This window comes from Cololabis saira, chromosome 14, assembly GCF_033807715.1.
Source record: "Cololabis saira isolate AMF1-May2022 chromosome 14, fColSai1.1, whole genome shotgun sequence".
NCBI classification, from domain to species: Eukaryota; Metazoa; Chordata; class Actinopteri; order Beloniformes; family Belonidae; genus Cololabis; species Cololabis saira.
The window spans coordinates 19734667-19753475 of NC_084600.1; the positions used below are offsets into that span (position 1 = coordinate 19734667).

At 41.8% G+C, this 18809-nt stretch overlaps 1 protein-coding gene across 2 annotated transcripts in view; it reads right to left on the reverse strand.

Moving 5' to 3' along the window:
* Positions 1-962: 962 nt before the first annotated feature.
* The window catches only part of slc8a4a (solute carrier family 8 member 4a), a 28140-nt gene continuing 10293 nt past the window's right edge, over positions 963-18809 (reverse strand). For both annotated transcript variants that reach the window (XM_061740059.1, XM_061740058.1), the window contains 5 exons: positions 10166-10272; positions 9670-9788; positions 8481-8580; positions 5384-5656; positions 963-2910 (listed from right to left, as the gene is read on the reverse strand). In XM_061740059.1, coding sequence (XP_061596043.1) covers positions 2531-2910; positions 5384-5656; positions 8481-8580; positions 9670-9788; positions 10166-10272 — 979 coding nt within the window. In that variant the 3' untranslated portion in view covers positions 963-2530. The remainder of the gene's footprint in view (positions 2911-5383; positions 5657-8480; positions 8581-9669; positions 9789-10165; positions 10273-18809) is intronic.

Consider the following 18809-nt stretch of genomic DNA (forward strand, 5'->3'; position numbering starts at 1 on the left):
GAATCCCTGACAGAAACACTGCAGAAGTTGCCAGACCCTGAAGGGGATTGTGTTTCAAGCATCCTTCAATTCTGTGCTCTCCGTTTCAAGATCAGCTCAACTCACTGTTAATAAGAACTAACAATAAGACAGCCGAACGACTGCGGACTCCCATCGCAGGCGTCTCATGTGACAACTGTGGGTTGCTTCACGGCACCGTGATGGAGTGAGCCCACAGAGCTGCAGTGGACATCGTACAAGAGGTGACTTAGCCAGTTATACTATGCTGTGTGCAGGCGTGAACAACTCTCCATCTGGTTTCACCTGCTATCCTGTGCTCAAGCATGACTGCGACCGAAACAAAAGGGAACATCATTAAATGCTGGGAGCGTGCAGTTTGAGCATTGTGGGGGATAATAAAGGAGTTGGATAGCAGCCCTACTGACTGCATGCATTCTCTTGAGCTGCTGTGATCAGATACAGTCCTGTTACAGTTTTGAATTTTCTATTGATTATTACACGTAATGCATACATTACACACCCTTGTGCATGTACATGTGCAACCGTAGCATGCAAAAGCACACCCCTTCTTCAACAGTACCAGAGACCAGGAATGATGCCGTGGTTGAGCACAGAGCAGAGCACAAGCGTGAGTGCACCCTCAACCCCGGCTCACGTCTGTGCTGGGGGCGCCTTCAGCATCATTGTACGTTCACTTTGAACGGGATGATGTCAAATGTTGCCATAGTGAATAGTGCAGACGTAGCAGCGTCGCCTCCATCAGAAGACCGAGACCCTGTAAGTGACGAGACACTTATCATGACCCCCTGAGCTAAAACCTGCAAAACTTCCTTAGTGTTGCTTTAATGAGAAATATTGGGCTGAATTGAACGTATTTTTTATTGTTTGTTACTGCTGGCAGAATCCCTTAAAATGTGCCCAAACAAATTTGGAGAGAATTATTTCATGAATTTTATTGGTTTGACTCTGACGGCTTGGCTTTACAGTGCAGCATTATGGCATAAAGTGAGCAGTACAAAACTCATACTTGCCTTCGCCTGCAATACAAACAGAGCAGAACATTAACAAGACCAGGCTTCTCATGGCATTACAAATCTGCAACATTTATTTCCACTTTTTACACAGTAAACGTGCATATCAATAAAACTAAAATAGATCATATAAATACCTCTACTGTAATACAGTTACAATAAATATGGCTATACAGACTTTAAGTTAAATACAAAAACAACTTCAGTATCAACTGCTGTGTGACACAAGGAGACATTCAAGAAATACTTCACGTTCTCTCTTCGGATACATTTTTCATGTCAAATAATTTACCCGTTCTGCTGTGATTGTGCTGTGTCTAAAAACTCCTCCCACGCTCGAGTAAAATGTGCCCCTTCGCTCGCGGCTGTGCTTTTTCTAAAAGTGTTTTATGTGTGAAAAGTGTTCACAGTGTCAGCGTGACAGAGGGAAACAGTCGCCCTGTTCACATCTGTTCACATCTGTACACAGACTCCTTTTTGACTCTGCAGCCATGAACAACCCTGCAGCGTGTGTGGAGTCGAAGCCGTGCCTTGCAGGACAGAAGAAGAGAGGTCACGCTCACACTCACTAACACTCACACGTGGGAAAATTCACGGACGCGCTCCGGGAAATCTGAGTTTGCAGCGAGGAGTCCCTGCTCCAGGTGGACTTCGGTTGTGAGAAAGAAAACAAACCTGTCTAGCTTGAAGTGGTGGAGCAGGCGTTGTGGGGAAAGGCGCCGGGCAGTGACCAGAGTATGATACAGCTGTGATTTACGTGTACAGAAACACATCAACACCGACACAACCATGTCAAAATATTACATACAGCACTTCAAAAAGAGGTTACCAAGAAGTTGTTAATCTGATAACGTGCAAAAATCAAACACCTAGTCTTCCACGTAACACCCACGCACAATGTTTATCTTTTACATGATATACATGAATAATTAATGTATAGATTGAGTACTAAATATCATCACGTTTTTTTTTTTTACCTTTCATCTCTTATTTTACTACGTTGTCACCCCATGCACCATCTTTAAGTCTTCATTTGATAAATCCCGTCAAAATACAAGTTTTTTTTGTTTTTTTTTAAGCATTTGCTTAAAAAGCATTTGATCTTGAGCTTCCTGAACACCTATAAACTTAAATAATTGTTCACAGAGAGAGGACATTCCCAGAAGCCTCATTTGTGAAGTGAAAAACGGGGCGGATGCGATTTATGCTGACAGCAATGACTAGATATATGTCCCGTGTGTACGCAGTACCTCAAAATGGAAAAGAAAGTCAAGAAAAAGTTCAGTTTCAGCGGCTGAAGATAATTTTCACAGCATATTGAGCGATAAAACTCCAAATCCCTTTGATTCATAGTCAATCGGATACACTGCTGTATCAGTAATAACTAATGATACAAATAGTTACAAACTTTTGTGAAAATAGACAAAAATAGAGAGAAAACATGTTCATTACACTGTAAAAACAAGGGCAGGAGTTGTGTCAGTGCTTTTCCCTCGGCTTCAGAAGCTCGGCATTTGGCAGTACGCCTCCAAGGAGGACAGCATGATATAGATGAACCAGAGGGAGAGGAACAGGAAGAAGGTGAGGAGCTTGGCTGTCCGTGGGCCACCGAGCTCTCCGCCCGCCACGCTGGAGCGCCGGCGGTAGAGCAGCACCAGCACGACCACCAAGGCCATGATGGTGAAGACGGTGACGGAGAAGGCCAGGGAGCCCGGGTCCACTCGGAACGGCTTGCCCTTGGTGTGCCAGTAAACCGCCGCGATGGTCCACGCCACCCCGATGCCCAGGAACACGTTCACCGCGTTGCTGCCCGTCACGTTCCCGATGGACGCGTCGGCGTACTGATCTTGGATGGCGGCCACCTTACTCGCAAATGTGTCTTTAACAGAAGCAGAAATAGATAGCGGATTTGTTCAAATACATAGAAAGCGGCAAACATGGCAAGAGTACGGTGGCCGACAAGGGCCAAACGCACTGCAACGGCCTAATGCGTCTCAGTTAAGGAAAACGGCTTCAAGTTCAGAAACGATTAAAATTCACAAACTCAAAACGAGGTACAAAAAGAGGAACGTGGTGCAAATGAAAAAACGTGCTGCAAAAAACAAAGACAAATGCAGCATCATCAAACGCTCTGCAAATAGAGAAACGATGCAAAGCACAAAACTATATAAAACAAGAAACCATCTTCAAAAGAAAAACGCTTCATAACCGATTACCAAACCTGCAGGGGACGCTCTCAGCGTAACAGCTCAATGGACAGCTGACTGAACCACAGTGTTTACAGTCTGGTGTAACGTTAAAATATAATAAAGAAACGTCTCGTAATGTACAGCGTTGTACAATGATATAAACCACATTATATCACATTACTGTTCCCGCTGTGTTTAAACCATGGATGTTTGGTAACTGGTTATGAAGCGTTTTTCTTTTGAAGATGGTTTCTTGTTTTATATCGTTTTGTGCTTTGCATCGTTTCTCTATTTGCAGAGCGTTTGATGATGCTGCATTTGGCTTTGTTTTTTGCAGCACGTTTTTTCATTTGCACCACGTTCCTCTTTTTATACCTCGTTTTGAGTTTGTGAATTTGAATCGTTTCTGTACTTGAAGCCGTTTTCCTTAACTGAGACGCATTAGGCCGTTGCAGTGCGTTTGGCCCTTGTCGGCCACCGTACAAGAGTACAAGTTTGAGACAAACAAAAAAGAAACACCAATAAAGTACGTTGCTGGGCCCGCAAGTGATACCAGAACAGCTGCAGAGATCCTCGGCTGACAAATCCGTAGAGGTTTACTCAGAGGACGAAAGTTCATTAAAGATCATTCAAAAGATATTGCTTCATTTGCTTGGTGTTAATTACTGCAGCCAAAACACTCCAGTCAATTTCCTGACGGTGGATGTGAACACTCTGGTTCAAAAACTCCCAACTCAGCTCAGGTTTGAATCTGACGACTGTGATGCTCAACACGTACGACTTTCAAACTCATCAACCCGTTCAGTGAACCCTGGCGGCCTTTTGATGGGCGGATGGTCATCCTGAGGGAGCGAAGCCCCATTTGTACAGAAATCATAACAGTGGATGCTCAGAATAACAGAAGAAATGTTGGCTGCATCTCTCCCTTTTAAAGGAGAAGTGGAGCAGTTGTAGTTCATCGACTGACCACTGGGGACTGACTCCAGAAGTGAGTCAATCTCCACTGACGTCCACGTTAAAATGTCCAACTTTGCAGCAGAAATAAACACATTTTGGTTCAATAAAGACTTCACATCAGTGGCAGTTGTACAGGGCAGGGTTTGTACCACATTTTGTAAATGATGTAAAGGAAAAAAATACTATTTATAATCAGGGATGTGGGGTTTTGCTGGGATCGCCAATGGCGAGCTGTCCTCATGTTTTCATCAGTCATCACTTTTGCTGCACAGCATAGTTAAGCAGCTGGCAGTTTGTGCTAACCCAGCATTGGCTAAATGGTATTCTGCTACAAAACCCCACTGGCAGCCCCACAGCTCCCCGGGCATGGATCAGCTGCAGGAGCTGGGAGCCCCGGCTAACTTTGACTGACATGATGTGGGTGTGTTCCAGTCAGCGAAACGAAGAAAGAGAGGCCTCATGCCTGTGTGACCGTCAGCAAGCTCACACAGAGAGTACCAGGATGAATTTCATCAATCTTCCTGGAGAAGTGGAGAATGAACAAAGGAAGACATTGTTACTTTACTGGAGAATAATCTCTCTGAAATTAAATTCAGATTCGGTGGAAACATTTCCCAGAGTGTAGCGGTCTGATGGCAGGGTCTTTGAATTAATCTGACAAATTATGTAGAAGAATTAACACCAGGTTGGTCCTGTGCATAGCTTCTAACCGATCAGTAGGATTAACGCTAGATTTGTAGATGCAATAAAGGTAAATTACAAAAGAAAATGTCTTTTAGGTAAACAAAATGAGATTACTTTGCATCTTTGGCTAATACTGCCATGATTAGCAGCTACTGTAATTTTGTTATTCTTCCCAATTTATCGTATATAATCTGATTCTGAGCTCATTTGCAATTTAGTTGGAGTGGGTGGAGTTTACTATGCTGTACCGTGTCAAAACCTAATTGAGATTAGTTTTTTGTGTTTAGGAAGAAGTAAAATGGAAATAAAATAAAGCTTAGAGTCAGAAGTGAAACACTGTTTTCCTTTGTTTACAGCTCGTTAATGTGAGAGAAAAGAGCTCTGAAGATAATTCCTCTGACAGCACAGGAGGAGGAAGAGGTTACACAAGTTCTGGAATCAGTTACTTGTACCTCGCAGATAAAAACCCGGAGAAAACCCAGAGCAGGTGTAATAGCACAGATATACAGCAAAGACACCCACCTGGAACGGAGGTGCCAAGGGCCACGAACACCACGGCCGTGACAGAGTCTTTGAGACCGATGGTGCAGCCGAAATGCGAGGCCAAGTCGCCGGTCACAGCTGTCAGAGCGCCAATAAGGGAAATGGACACGAAGAAACAGGCCCAGCCGTTCCAGTATTCGGTAGGTGGGACGAAGGCGAAGAGGACTTTCCAGAAAACCGTTAGAAAGTGCATGATGTAATCGAAGCAGGATGGCAGCCGCTCTTCCCCACTCTCCTCTTCGTCATCATCACCTGACAGGGAGACAAGGAGAAGATCCATGAAGCGATGCAAGCACGGCATCGGAGATGGAGATGCAGATGATTGCTTACATAAACCTCGTGAAGATATTTGTAGCAAAGATAAATTTGATTGTTCCGGCTGTTAAACCTCAGCTTACCTGGAGCTCATCAGTCACGATGGGAATTTATTTTCCTGAAAGCAGCTTTGGATTACCCTACAACAGAATATTTATGGTCCTTGAACCACCAGAACACTTAAGAGTCTGAAAGCAGACCAGCTGTGCCACATTTTAGTTTAGAGAAATGCTTCGCTGGTACTAAAGGAGGAGATATATAGAGTAACAATTTACATCATACACTTACTTACTGCATTGTACATTTGAGCCGCAGCTACTCTGCTCGGTGAGGATGTGGCTGTGAATGTACTGCTGTGATTTCTGGCTTTGAATATTTATATGGTACCTGCAGAGCATCAGCCTTTTTCTGCTCCTCTTAACGTCAGCTAAGAATTATTCGTTTAACCAAACGGGATTTAAACCGGAGATGGCCAACACGTCATCTGTATCCTAGTTGTAAAACACACGATGAGATACACGGTGGCTAGAAATTGAGAAGCAGCGTGTAACAGTAACATGTGGTACCTCATGAACTGCACATGTTTAAATAGATTATCAGCAACTTTCTCCATGTGTACAATTACATTTTTTTGTTTTTGCAGCATACGGACAGGTGCTAACACAATGCCATGAAAGAACGACATCAGCAATGATCTTAAAGAAGCAAATATTACTGCCTATCAATCTGGGAAGCATTCAAGACCATTTTCAAACAATGCAGAGTAACTTTTTCCACAGTGAGAAGGATCATTTACATTTAAGTGGAAACTACTGCACGAAGTTGCCAGTATTCTCAGAAGTGGATGTCCCAGCAAATTTATCTCAAGGACATGCTCAGAGAAAGTGCATTTAAATAAACCCGAGAGCTGCCTCTCAAAGTATTTCAGAGTTAGATATGAGACCATCCGGTTGACAAGTAAAACTTGAGGAAAACTGGGTCATGCCACCCGAAGCTGATCGCGCATGCAACAGCAAATCTACAATTATATGGCAGAAAAAAAAATGGAATCAAGGTGTTGCAACGGTCCAGGCAAAGTCCAGACCTCAGCCCGACTGAAGTGCTGTGGCTGGACCTCAAACGTCTGCATGGACTAATATGGAAAATATATATACTGTATATCAGGTTTTGTTGCTAAATGTGGTTCAACAAGCTACTGAATCATGGAGTGGAGTCGAAGTAGTTATCCATCCATCCATCCATCCATCCATCCATCCATCCATCCATCCATCCATCCATCCATCCATCCATCCATCCATCCATCCATCCATCCATCCATCCATCCATCCATCCATCCATCCATCCATCCATCCATCCATCCATCCATCCATCCATCCATCCATCCATCCATCCATCCATCCATCCATCCATCCATGATAAATAATAAACTGTGTAATGGTATATTACATCTGGTTGGATGGAGGTTGGATTGCCCCATAGATCAGGTTATTTGTTTTTCAAATCGACTAGAATATTAAAAGACTGCTTGGCCTTACATTTTGGATCAGAGAAAATACAAAGCCTATTACACTTAAAATATATAATATCTGACAAAAAGGATCTTCAGAATGAGATCATCATCATAAAAGATGTTGATGAAAGAGCACATAGTTCCTTATGAATGTTTTACCTATATAATATATTTCACAGGGATATTTTATCAAGAATGCACAGATCTGAACCACTGCTAAAGGAAAATTGCAATACTTAAAGCCTTTTCCCTATTTTACTTCCCATGTATAAATCATGAATAAAGACTGGAATCGCTCCAACCTTGACTGCCGACACAGTACCAGAAACTGAGAAACAGCACCGATGAGCTTATGCTGAACAAGTGAGAGAACGATCTCACTCAAGGAGACGTCTGTGAAACTTTGCAGGATTTTTGCTCTACAAATAGATGCGAAGACTCCAATGTGTCGAGAGCACTTGGCTTGCAAGGACTCTGTTGACCATGATCTACACCAGCGTGTCTTTTCCTAAGGAACAATGCTGCTGCAAGAGTGGAGAGAACAGCTGCACACTCTTTAACAAACTGAAGGTAAATTCTCTTTATTGAGATGGTTGCAGCAGATTCACAGCCGCCATTTATTATATCATCCGCATTATATGAAATCATTAAAGTAAATCTATAAATATAGTCATGACTGAATGTCTGTCACTGAGAAACACAAAGCCTTTTGGGCGGAAGTCTACTTTCTAATTATATATACAATCTCCATTAAAATGATGGAGATGGAGAGAAAGAAATAAAAAGGAGACATTTACCCAAATGTCACATCTCTGGTGTCTGCTTTTCAGCCCAACTGCTATGGACACTTTTGAAGATTTCAGGTGTACAAAACCAAACAAATAGCTTTTGAAAGTGCAAATAAAAAAAAGAGAAGGGGTGAATGTGCTGCACACATCGATATCAATTCTCGAGAACAATTTACTGTTAAGGCAGAGCCGGTCCCCTTAGGTTTTATGGTACACCTCATAAGGAATTCACCCATCATGCATTTTTAAACACCCGTCTGAATTAAACAGATGCAGCAGAGGAACACAAAATTGCCAACATATGTTAACACTGGATGATACTTTTTCAAAAGATCTTTAACTCAGTACGTGTTAGATTTAGCATTTGTATAATTGAAGTGATGTCAAACAAATGTGATCTGATGGGGTCAGCCACAGGTCTGGCCTCAAGAGGCCCGGTGGATGAGGATTTTGTGGATCTCACCTGCACTGACAGTGACGGCGCTGACAAACTGCTCCCTCCAGCTGCTGCTCCCCACCACCAGAGCCAGGTTGGTCTTCTTGATCAGCTTGTCCACCGTGCTCTGCAGATGGGAACCAAGGCAAAAAGAAAGCAGCGGAGAAATGCATTTACAGGGAATGCAGCAACCCGGGGGGGACGCTGGTGACTTAAGGCTCAATTAACGGCAACTCTCCTCCCACCGTCGCACACCGTGACTCAGAAAAACAGACGGATCGGAGCTCAGGGCTCCATCCCTCAGGTCGGAGGCATAAAGCTGCTTTAAACCAGCGCGGGGACCGCAGCCAGCCCATGAAATGGGAGCTTTAAGTCTCAGTACAATATCATGTTGCAGCTTAAGTGTTCTTAAATTGTCTTAAAGATGCGCTCTGCCCTTTCACTCTTGGGGATCAGTATACTCCAGAAAAGGACTGCAATACAAACCCGTGAAAAGGTATTTCTTGCTGTAACAGCAGAATAAGAAGGGGGATGTCATAGTGGTGTAATCAGGATAAACTTTGTTTGCACAGCAAACTAAAGGTTACGGTTTTGTGTCTCCAAAGTAGGGATAGTCTAAAGAAAGACGCATTCACATTTCTTTTATGGGCATTATAGACAAAGCCTTTTTGTTGTTATTGTTTAAGTCAGGACATGTGCTTTTTTCAGTGGGGATTTTCACTGCTTTAATTCACATTTCTCTCTACATAAATGATGCATTTGTGGACTGAATGTAAATTACATTTGTTTCTCAATGTATAAGACTCTTCAAAGGACTGGATTAAAAGTTGAAAGGATGACCATACTGGCAGAAGCATGAGTTACATGAGTTTAATTCATAATGAGTCTACATCCCTGGTCGAGTTAAATATTAATCCTTGGTTGTCAACGGCAAAGCACTGTAACATGAGCATAAATGGGACTTTATCCTTATGTTCCAGAGTCTCTGAGCTGTTTGAGTTCTTTATGTACTCTGATGGTGTTTATAAATTATCATCAGGACTTGGAGTGGGCGGATCTGAAGTCCAAGGAGCCGATGCGTTTCGTAGACATACAGCAGGTTAATGGTGTTAGAATCACATCCCACATCAGTTTGCGAGAAATTCAAAACGGAGAAAGTTATGATTGTGGTGGGCGGGTTTGAGTCGGAGGTAAAAGTCTGCCTGTGTGGAGTTACCTTGAACTCATATGACTCCTCAATGACCACCTCTAGCTTGGTGTGCTCGCCCAGACTGGGACAGCCCATCTTGGACACATCCTCTGGTCCCACCGCTGTCTTGTTATCGTTGGTGTCACCTGCACAGTGAGCAGACATAAAAACATCGTCAAGGACGTTCACTTTTTATGATTGAACATCTTCTAAGTGACAAAAAAGACTGTTAAAAGTCAAAACTCTCCTGAAAGAGATGACTGGCATACCTGACTGATGATTACAACTCTAACTTAATCTATGATAGAGTGCTAAAAGTAGTCCTCTAATATACAGTAAGCATGGCCGTGAATTTCTCCAGAGCCTAGACAAGTTTTGAATGGAATTGCATTAAAAGATAAATTCAGCATCCATACATTTGAGCAGGGTCTAAAGCAGCACAAAGATTCAAAGATAAACTCATTGCAAGTATTAAATAACCAGGAACAGAGCTGCTATGTTGTTGCAACAGTGTTCAGCTCACCGTGTCTCTGTCCCACGTCCAGCAGGATGGGCGCCTCCAGCACGATCGTGAACGTCTTGTTTTTCTCATATTCCTCATCGTCGATGATCTTCACATTCAGCAGCTTCCTGAGGCCAGAGGAGTCAAAGAAGGAGGAGAAGAAGGAGCCAAAGAGAGCTGGGATTAAATAGCTTAAATTGGGAAACAACAACATTTGTCTATGTGGGTCAATTAGCAGCCGGCCTCTGTCACGTAAATGTTTTAAAACAGAAAGACAACCACAAAAAGGGTTTTATGATGCTTATGTGCTTTCATACATAAAACTAGGTTAGGTATTGCCCTCACAAAGTAGCATGAACGTGATTTTTTTAGTTAAAAGGAATCTCATGAGCGCCAGGCAGCCACTTTGAGCTGTTCAGGGTTGTGAGTTTATCGATATTTGTGCACACAAGTCCAAACAACCATCTACGCTCACACTCGAGGAATGACCACCTCACACATTATTCCCTACACTCCACAGGGGGGCGCACTGCTCTTCCACTCAAGTGAAAAATTTAATTATCATCTAGTTCTCTGTGGGAATTAAGAGCTGCCCATATAGGAATCCATACAGGTTAAACCAAACCCTTTCAGAAACACATTTTGTGCTCTTGAATCTAAATGATACCCAAACACATCAGTGTCAGACTGTGACCACCATGTTTTCTTCAGCCCGCTTCATACACTGTCACAATCAGTTTCTCTCTTCCCCTCTCCCTCCATCTCCCTAATGACATGTGGGCGGTTTTCTATTTCTGTCTACGCATATACACTGTCAAAACGCAGGCAAGAGCGTTTGCTCGCAGAAGAGAAGAATTTTTCTCTTAAAAACCAAAGATACGTCATTCGATGTCTAATGTCAGAGGGAGTCATGCCAGTGGGAGGAAAAATGAATATCAGTATAGCCTAGAGTCCTCGCGATGGGAACAAAAGAGTTAGATGTACTCGGTTAGCTTACTTTGAAGCTTCCTGTTAGGGTCTTAAAATAAAATGTCAGGGTTCACTTGCTGTACTGTGTGCTCATGCAGCTCGTAAGTGCAGCTTACCAGCAGGAGCCGAAAAAATGATGGTTGAAGATCTGGCAAACATTTATGTTTTACATGATCCCACTTACAAAACTAGAAATGAATCAGGGAAGTGGGTTCATATGTTGCAGTGGGATAATAGGTCTGCTATTCAAATATCAACAGATGCCAAAGTCTGGGCTCGTTGGCAGTCATTTTGGCCAAAAAGTGGTTTATCATGCAAAATATGAACAAGTCAAAAAACTGATTCCAATATATGTAAATAAAGTTTGATTAATGCTGTCCGGTCTTTGGCTGAATCTAGAAATTGTGTCCAGAATCGATGAAGAATCCATCCAAGAATCCAACTTCCAAGTGGAATAATTACGATTTACTGTAACCGATGTGGACCTCCATTTGTATAGAGACTGAATATCCTGCGGCAACAACCCTGTGTCCCATCCTCCTGGAGCAACCCCCACCCACCAGGATACTGCCATGATCCCTCCTCCATAAAATAAACCAGATATCCGTGAGCTCCATTTTTACCCGCAAGTCAACTGGAATGCCTCCTTCCAGCTTGTAAAGTAAGATAAACCTAACCTGCAATTACTTACTTATTTTATTCCTATTAAATCAGACAAATGCATAGTATTATTTCTTTGTTAGTATCAATGGACGGGCTGTTACATCGTTTGAGCTGCATGTTGCGCAGAGTTGTTATGAATTAGTATTCCCAACGCTGGCTAGCAGTGCCAATATCTAGCCTCCCTTTTGGAAAGGATTTGTTTTCTGACTTTGTGGCTGAAACACAGTCACCTCTGATGTTATGTCATTCTGATTTTACTGAAGTAAATAAGTGAAGTAGTTCCATTCAGATTTTGTTAAGATTATTATTAAGATTTGAAGACCCCATGTTGCACATCTCACAATGGAAAACAGCAGGAAATGTAAGCAACTGTGTCAGATAAACAGCATTATCCTGTTCCCCGCACTGCCAGCTAATCTGTCCCACTGCTTTCAACACAAACTAAACTACAACTATTTTCCAGTGTGTGGATTCATCTCCAGGCTACGACAATTACCCATCTCTTTGTAACGACACTATCCTTTTCTTTGTTTTAGTACTTTTAGTAAAACTGTCCGATTGAGCAGCATTTGTGAACAGTCACAACACTGAAGACAGTGTACGTGGAGAAACCTGTGCCGTCTGTTGCTGTTGAAGCAGCAGCAGGAACCCTACCTTCAGCCAGAGCCTTCAGAAGATCATGACATGAAACATAAATACTTACAAGGTCACAGTTCACTCCCAAGAGAGCGCTCCAGGCATCTGCCGTTAAAGCATAAATACCACATACAGTAAGCTTGTTATCAGACTGACCCTCACCGTCCTGAATGCATTTACACTGCTGCAGGTTGGAGGATTAGAAGAGACGGGGTTAAAAATGGGCATTTGGGATAAAACACTTCTGTACGTTTTATTTGGTTTCACAAAAGGCTCTAATCCAACTCCACGAGGATAATAGAGAGCAGCTCGGCTTAACTTGTAGACGATGGACTAATAAACTGGTGTAGGAAACAGCAAAGATGTTTTAGGAAACTGAGTTACTCTTTTCCAGAGAATTCAAAGAGAATATTACCACTGTAATTTTGGTGCACTACATATAAAGTAGGAACGAGAGGGTGATCTTATCTTAAGTTTGCCACTTTTCTTTTATTTCACAATTATGCCAAATTCATTCGGTCAGCTTTAGAAACTGAATCCCTTGTTTGAAGATAAAGCATTAGGATAAGGAATATTAAACACTCGATTAATGTGAGGAAGGAGCACGGCTGGTCAGAGTTGGAAAATAAAATATCTGGTTAAAGTTTTGCACATATGGTTTGGGAAGAAATACACGTCCCTGTATTAAATATCAGCTGTATTAGGAAAATAATGAAATACCAACAGATAGAAGGGTCGTAAGAGTCCTTTGCACATACCTGTTAAGAACAGGAATGTCCCTTTCTGGAGATTTGGCTGCATAACTCCCCAAAATATCACTTAAAGTTTCCATGCAAGTAGAAATGGTCGTAAAGAATCATGACTCACATCATCCAGTCCTTCTCGTCGTTACAGGTATTTTGGGATTTTATTAAAGCTTTAACGGCCTTCATATCACCTTTCTCTGTGCCTTGATCATCTCTGTCCATCTTTCATCTATATTGCTGGGATGTTTTCTGCAAAGCCACCATTGTGTCACTGCAGGATCAGTGACACGCGCTGGACTGTCTGCACTCGCTGGATTCATGTCTATTCCACACAGCACCCTGGCTGGATCATTTTAGAAAGAATAATAAAGCCGTGAGCTGTTGCACGCTTCCCGAAAGTCTATTGAATTAGAAAGAAAGAAAGAAAGGGGAGCTTCTTTCAAAATTAATTAACCACATTAACCTCAGACAAGAGAGAATCAGCTTGCGTCCCTGAGGCGACATGGTGCTGTAGTTGAGACTGTCACCTCTGGAGATAAGGACTCTGAAGAGGCTCTGCGCCTTTTTTTTTTTTTATTTGGAGATCCCCTTTCCTCCTTGTGTTGCTTTGTTTTGGTAAGGATGCTCGATTTCCCTCCTACAGTCTCAAAACCCGCAAACTGCCCACAGGACTGAGAGTGAATCATTTTATACTTTTTTTGTTTACCACTGGATGATGAGGATTATTATTATTTTCTTTAAATTCTGCTCTCCACACGGTGGCATACTGGGGGCTCCAGGCATCCAGAGACCCCGGCAAAAACAAAGAGAATGCATGATGGTGTGTCAAATCCAGTGTGTTTGCACATATACTGTAGTAACAACATCCCTGACGCCTCCTTGAGCCGGATACCCAAGCATCTGAACACTGTGGGAACACAAAGCAGCTTCACTGTGAAGAAATATGCCTTTAATATCTACCCAGCTAAAATATGAACATAGTTGTGCCCCCTTCGTGCTGTTGAGTCCTCGCGTACAGGAAATCTATATTGATAGCAAAGGTTTTTGCGATGACAATGATGAATGACCCAGCATCTCACAAACTGAATTGCAAATCTGTGTGTCGGCATGACAGATACCCTTTAACAGCATCTCAACTGTAAGCAGAGGAAAAGACAAGTGACATGAGGGGCAATTCAGGATTATTGTTAGTCTACAGTCCTCATACCCGCTAGCTTTTATGCAGCTGCGGTTAAGAACCGCAGAAAAAAACAAGCAACAGCAGGGTAACATGCCTCTGGCCTTGTGAAAAGCACTCGTTGGACTAAAGAAAAGCTACAGGCAGAAAGTGCTGCATGAATGATGACTGAGTCTGAACGAGGGGGCCTGGCTCGTGGTGTTAAGTCTCTATATCTTGCTCCTTTAAATTAAATTAGTTGGTGTAATTGGAAATGAATCATGAGGATGTATTTGACTGCAATATTTTGCTTGAGTTGCAAGCCTGAAGTAAATCGCTGGCATCGCCACGCTGAGCGTTCAATAAGATGGGAGAGTGTTCAATAAATGCTGCCCATTTCACATTTTCACAGTCACTGTAGGTTTGTAGAACTGAAACATATGGTATTTAACATTATAGGAGTTTAATTTAACTGGAATTTGTTTATCCCTGATTAGCCCTGGTAAGTTTTAAATGCCCTAAGACTTTGAAATGTTTTTTTTTTATATACATCACCACATAACGGTATAGGTGTCAAGGGGAGGTCAGGTGACTTACCTGTCAACATGCAGGTTGATGGGACCACACCCATAATGCCGCATGGTTTTAAAAACATCAGAGCATCAGGTCTACACCGCCGTTTGAAACACACATGACCTGATCGTGTCAAGGCGTTGGGATTCTGGTTTTCAGCAGATTCTATGGAATCATTCGCCTTCCTCGTATGGATTATTATCGGATTGCAGTGGATCAATAACTGGGGCTCTGAGAAATATATCCTTGCTTTGTCACTACAGGCGGGTTAGAGCAGTTTGTTTTGTCGTGGATTGTTTTTTTTTGTTTGCCTCTCGACCACTGCTTTGAGAATTTGACTGGTCTGGAGGCTCTGGACACCCGTGCACGGGGGACACCCAGCGGATTTGTTTGTTTAAAAAAAGGACACGGGTGTAGACTGGAACTCACAAGAAATGTGGACATAACAATACTACACAATGAGCTGGGTTCGTGCAGGGTATCAGCAGGCACGAGACCCGGTGAGACGGATGATGGTGACGAGGGCACAGTTGCAGTCCATGATGAGGAGAAGTGAGGAATGCTGGGAGTTGTAGTGTCAGGACCGGATCAGAAGGCTGGTGATGCTGACGGTGGTAGCGTGGGAGGAGCGGACATGACAACTTCGTATTTATGATTTATTTGTTTGTAGGCTGGGGGGTTTAGTCTGTGTTTATATCCTTAAAATAACGTTTTCATTTAAATGACATTGCTGGGGTTTTTTTTTTAAGTTTATTGCATTATTATGTAGATGGGTAAATCAGGGAAAATCAGTTAAGCTCTGAAAAACTATAATACTTTCTAAACTTTAGCTTGGTTGATGCAAATAACCCCCCCAACTAAGTTAGTTACGGAAGTAAATATGTGTCACTAGGATTTGAATTAAAAATGCCACTGAAAATGTAATGTTGTATGTTTGTATTTACTTTTCAGCGTAAAAATATATTCAACATACATTTTAACCTAAAAAGAAATGCCATTGTCATTATTTGTGTATCGTTGAAATTTCATTTATTTTCACTTCAAGCTAAAAATTCATTGTTATTTCAAAGTTATCATATTTTCAATAGCTGTTTTTCAGTTCACTTTTGAGGGTTGAAAAATTCGGCATATAAAAAAATTAAACCTTTCAAAATTCAAATGCAACTGGCTCAATGTCGCCTTCTGAAATTCAGCGTCTAAATTCAGAGTATAAGGTGGGGCTAGTTCAGGGCACAGGTATGAGCAAAGGATGTCAGAATCCAACACCAAGACAATCTAGCTACCGTATGCTGTTTTAGTCACGTGACATGAAGCTTGTGGGGCTCATATTGAAGTAAAACCAGCATCTCTGAGGTGGTCATGGAAGGTAACGCTGACACAACGGTGAGTTCAATGCTTTCATTTTTCTCTGGGATGTTGTCTTTTTTTGCACATGAAATTCAATATATATTTTCTTACAGCTTGATTTGAAACAGGTTTTGGTAGCTATTAATTAGGGGTGTAACGATACACTAATCTCACGATTTGGTACGATACACGATATTGAGGTCACGATAACGATACAATACGATATTATAGCAGTATTTTTTTAACAACCTTGAATGAGGAACATATGACTGGAAAAAATTGTCTTTTATTTGACAGACACAAAATACAAAACAATACTGTGCGTTTTTCCTATTGTTACAGTTTAACTGTTTAAGTTTTAAAGCGAAAGCCAGGCCAACCATTTTCCACAAACTGAACTAAAAGTAAATGTCAGGTTTGCATTATGCATCTTCAGAACAAATATTTTGCCACAAACTGAATAGTTTCTCTCATATGTATGATTTTACTTTTTTCTTTTCCAGAAATTTAACAACTAAAATTAAATAAATTAATAAACGTAAATAAATACATACAATTTTACATCATAAAAAAATTGATTCATGCTCACCTTATAAGTGTAAGAGGAGATTTATTTTTGTTAAGAAGGTTATTTTGGTAATTCAGGTTTCATTATTTTATAAATATATTCTTTATATTCTGTAAATCAGGGACTATAATGACACTAGTCAGTTTATCTGTAGTGCTTAGTATGTTTTAGTTGGGCGGAGTGATACGCCACAGTACGGCACTAGGTGCTGTGTTGATGTTCTAAAATCCTACACTGTTGAGCGGACATTAAAGTACACTCGAACTCGGAAGAAGTTGCCCCCGTGTTTATTCTACTAAAAAGGTTTAATTTAATAAGGTAAGGCTTAACTCTACACCAGCCTTACATAAGTAAAGGTTCAGAGCTCAAAACGGGACCGCAAAACGGTACTAGTTTCTTCTGAGCGGAGTAAGATTTTGGTCCGCGGGTCGAGTCACGGTCGGCACGCGCTGTGCTGGAATATATGTTATCTACCCCCTCAATCCTATTTTACTTCAAAAAGAAATAACACTTTAGCATCTTTTTGGGGAACTGATGCCGACTTTCTGGGTTGTTTGTATGTTGTTTCAGGTCAGCTAATGACAATGACATTCTTTTTAGATTAAAATTTATTCTGAATATTTTAACACTGAAAAAGTAAATACATTACATTTTCAGTGACATTTATAATTCACAAAGATTTACTTCCATAGTTATGCATTAAACTAACAGGTCACGGTTCAACTTTAAAGGCAGACCAGCAGCTGTCATTTCCTGCCCGTTCCCGCCCACTATCACAACAAAACTGAAACCCACATGAATAAAAGCACTTTACATAAATTTACAAAACCTGATATTTTTCGTCCCTGTGACTTTTCATAGATGTTTTTCAGTGGGATGTTTGCCTGCTGTCTTCGGCTTGTTTTTCTGTATTTTGCGGAAGGAGCTTGACTTGTCACCCAGAAATCCCAGGATGCCAGATGCTATTATATAGTCTGTTTTATTGCAAGGCAGGATGTTTTTCTAACCTTTATCATGTTGATTTAAATCCATAAAAGGAACCAAACAGAACCTGACGGCTCCAGGAAAAAAGGACGTTAACCTAAAAGGACCTTTCGACGGTAAAATTGGTTTAAAATATCACTGATAGAGATGAGTCGAGCTCCTCAGCTGTGTGAAGCTCCACTAGAAATGTGGAATGTGTTTCGTTGTTAAAAGTGAAAAGCACATTTTTCTTAAAGGGGACCTATTACATTCTAATACCTACGGTATTTTAAACAGGTCTTGAATCTCTTAAAAACAAGCTTTTGATTGTTTTTGCTAAATAAATTAGAAATTCAGCCTCTGAGCCATGTCTTTATCTTCCCCATTCTCTAACCTCATTATCTATGCGGGATTCTGAGTGGGCGGGGCTATGATAATGAGGCTCTGTGCTGATTGGCTGCCTGAATGAAGCGATACACCGCTACGAAAAAATGGCGGAAGCTCCGGCCGGCGTTAGTTGTTGTTCTTCCGGCCAGAGTTAGTCATGGGCTTGGTTTCACGCATCAGAGTTTGCATTTTGGTTACGTAACGAAAGGGAGCAGAATCTGAACGGCTCGTAGAAGCCACGTCACACTGGACGGCCCATCCGGGCGGCTGTACAGACACTGCAGAATTTGGTTGCTTTCCTCCTTCTCTGAGTTGGCAGGCTGAGGGGAGACCACTTTATATATGTTAAAGCAAGAGAAAACGTGTTTTTCATAATAGGTCCCCTTTAACAATTTCAAAACATGCCTTCGAAACCAGTTTCCTCCATGTAGGTTTTTTCTTTCTTTTCAGAATTAAATAGACACAGATCAATAGACACATTTTGCTCCAGCTTTGCACTTGGCTGTGGGAACATGCTGGTTTGAAGCTGGACCTATCACCCTGGCAACGGAGGAGACCGGTCTGACAGACAGATGTGACACAGGCATGACTTCTTTACGTAATGAAGATGGTGGAGGAGGAGCCTTTCCTTCCCATTTCGCCACCATAAATCCTTCT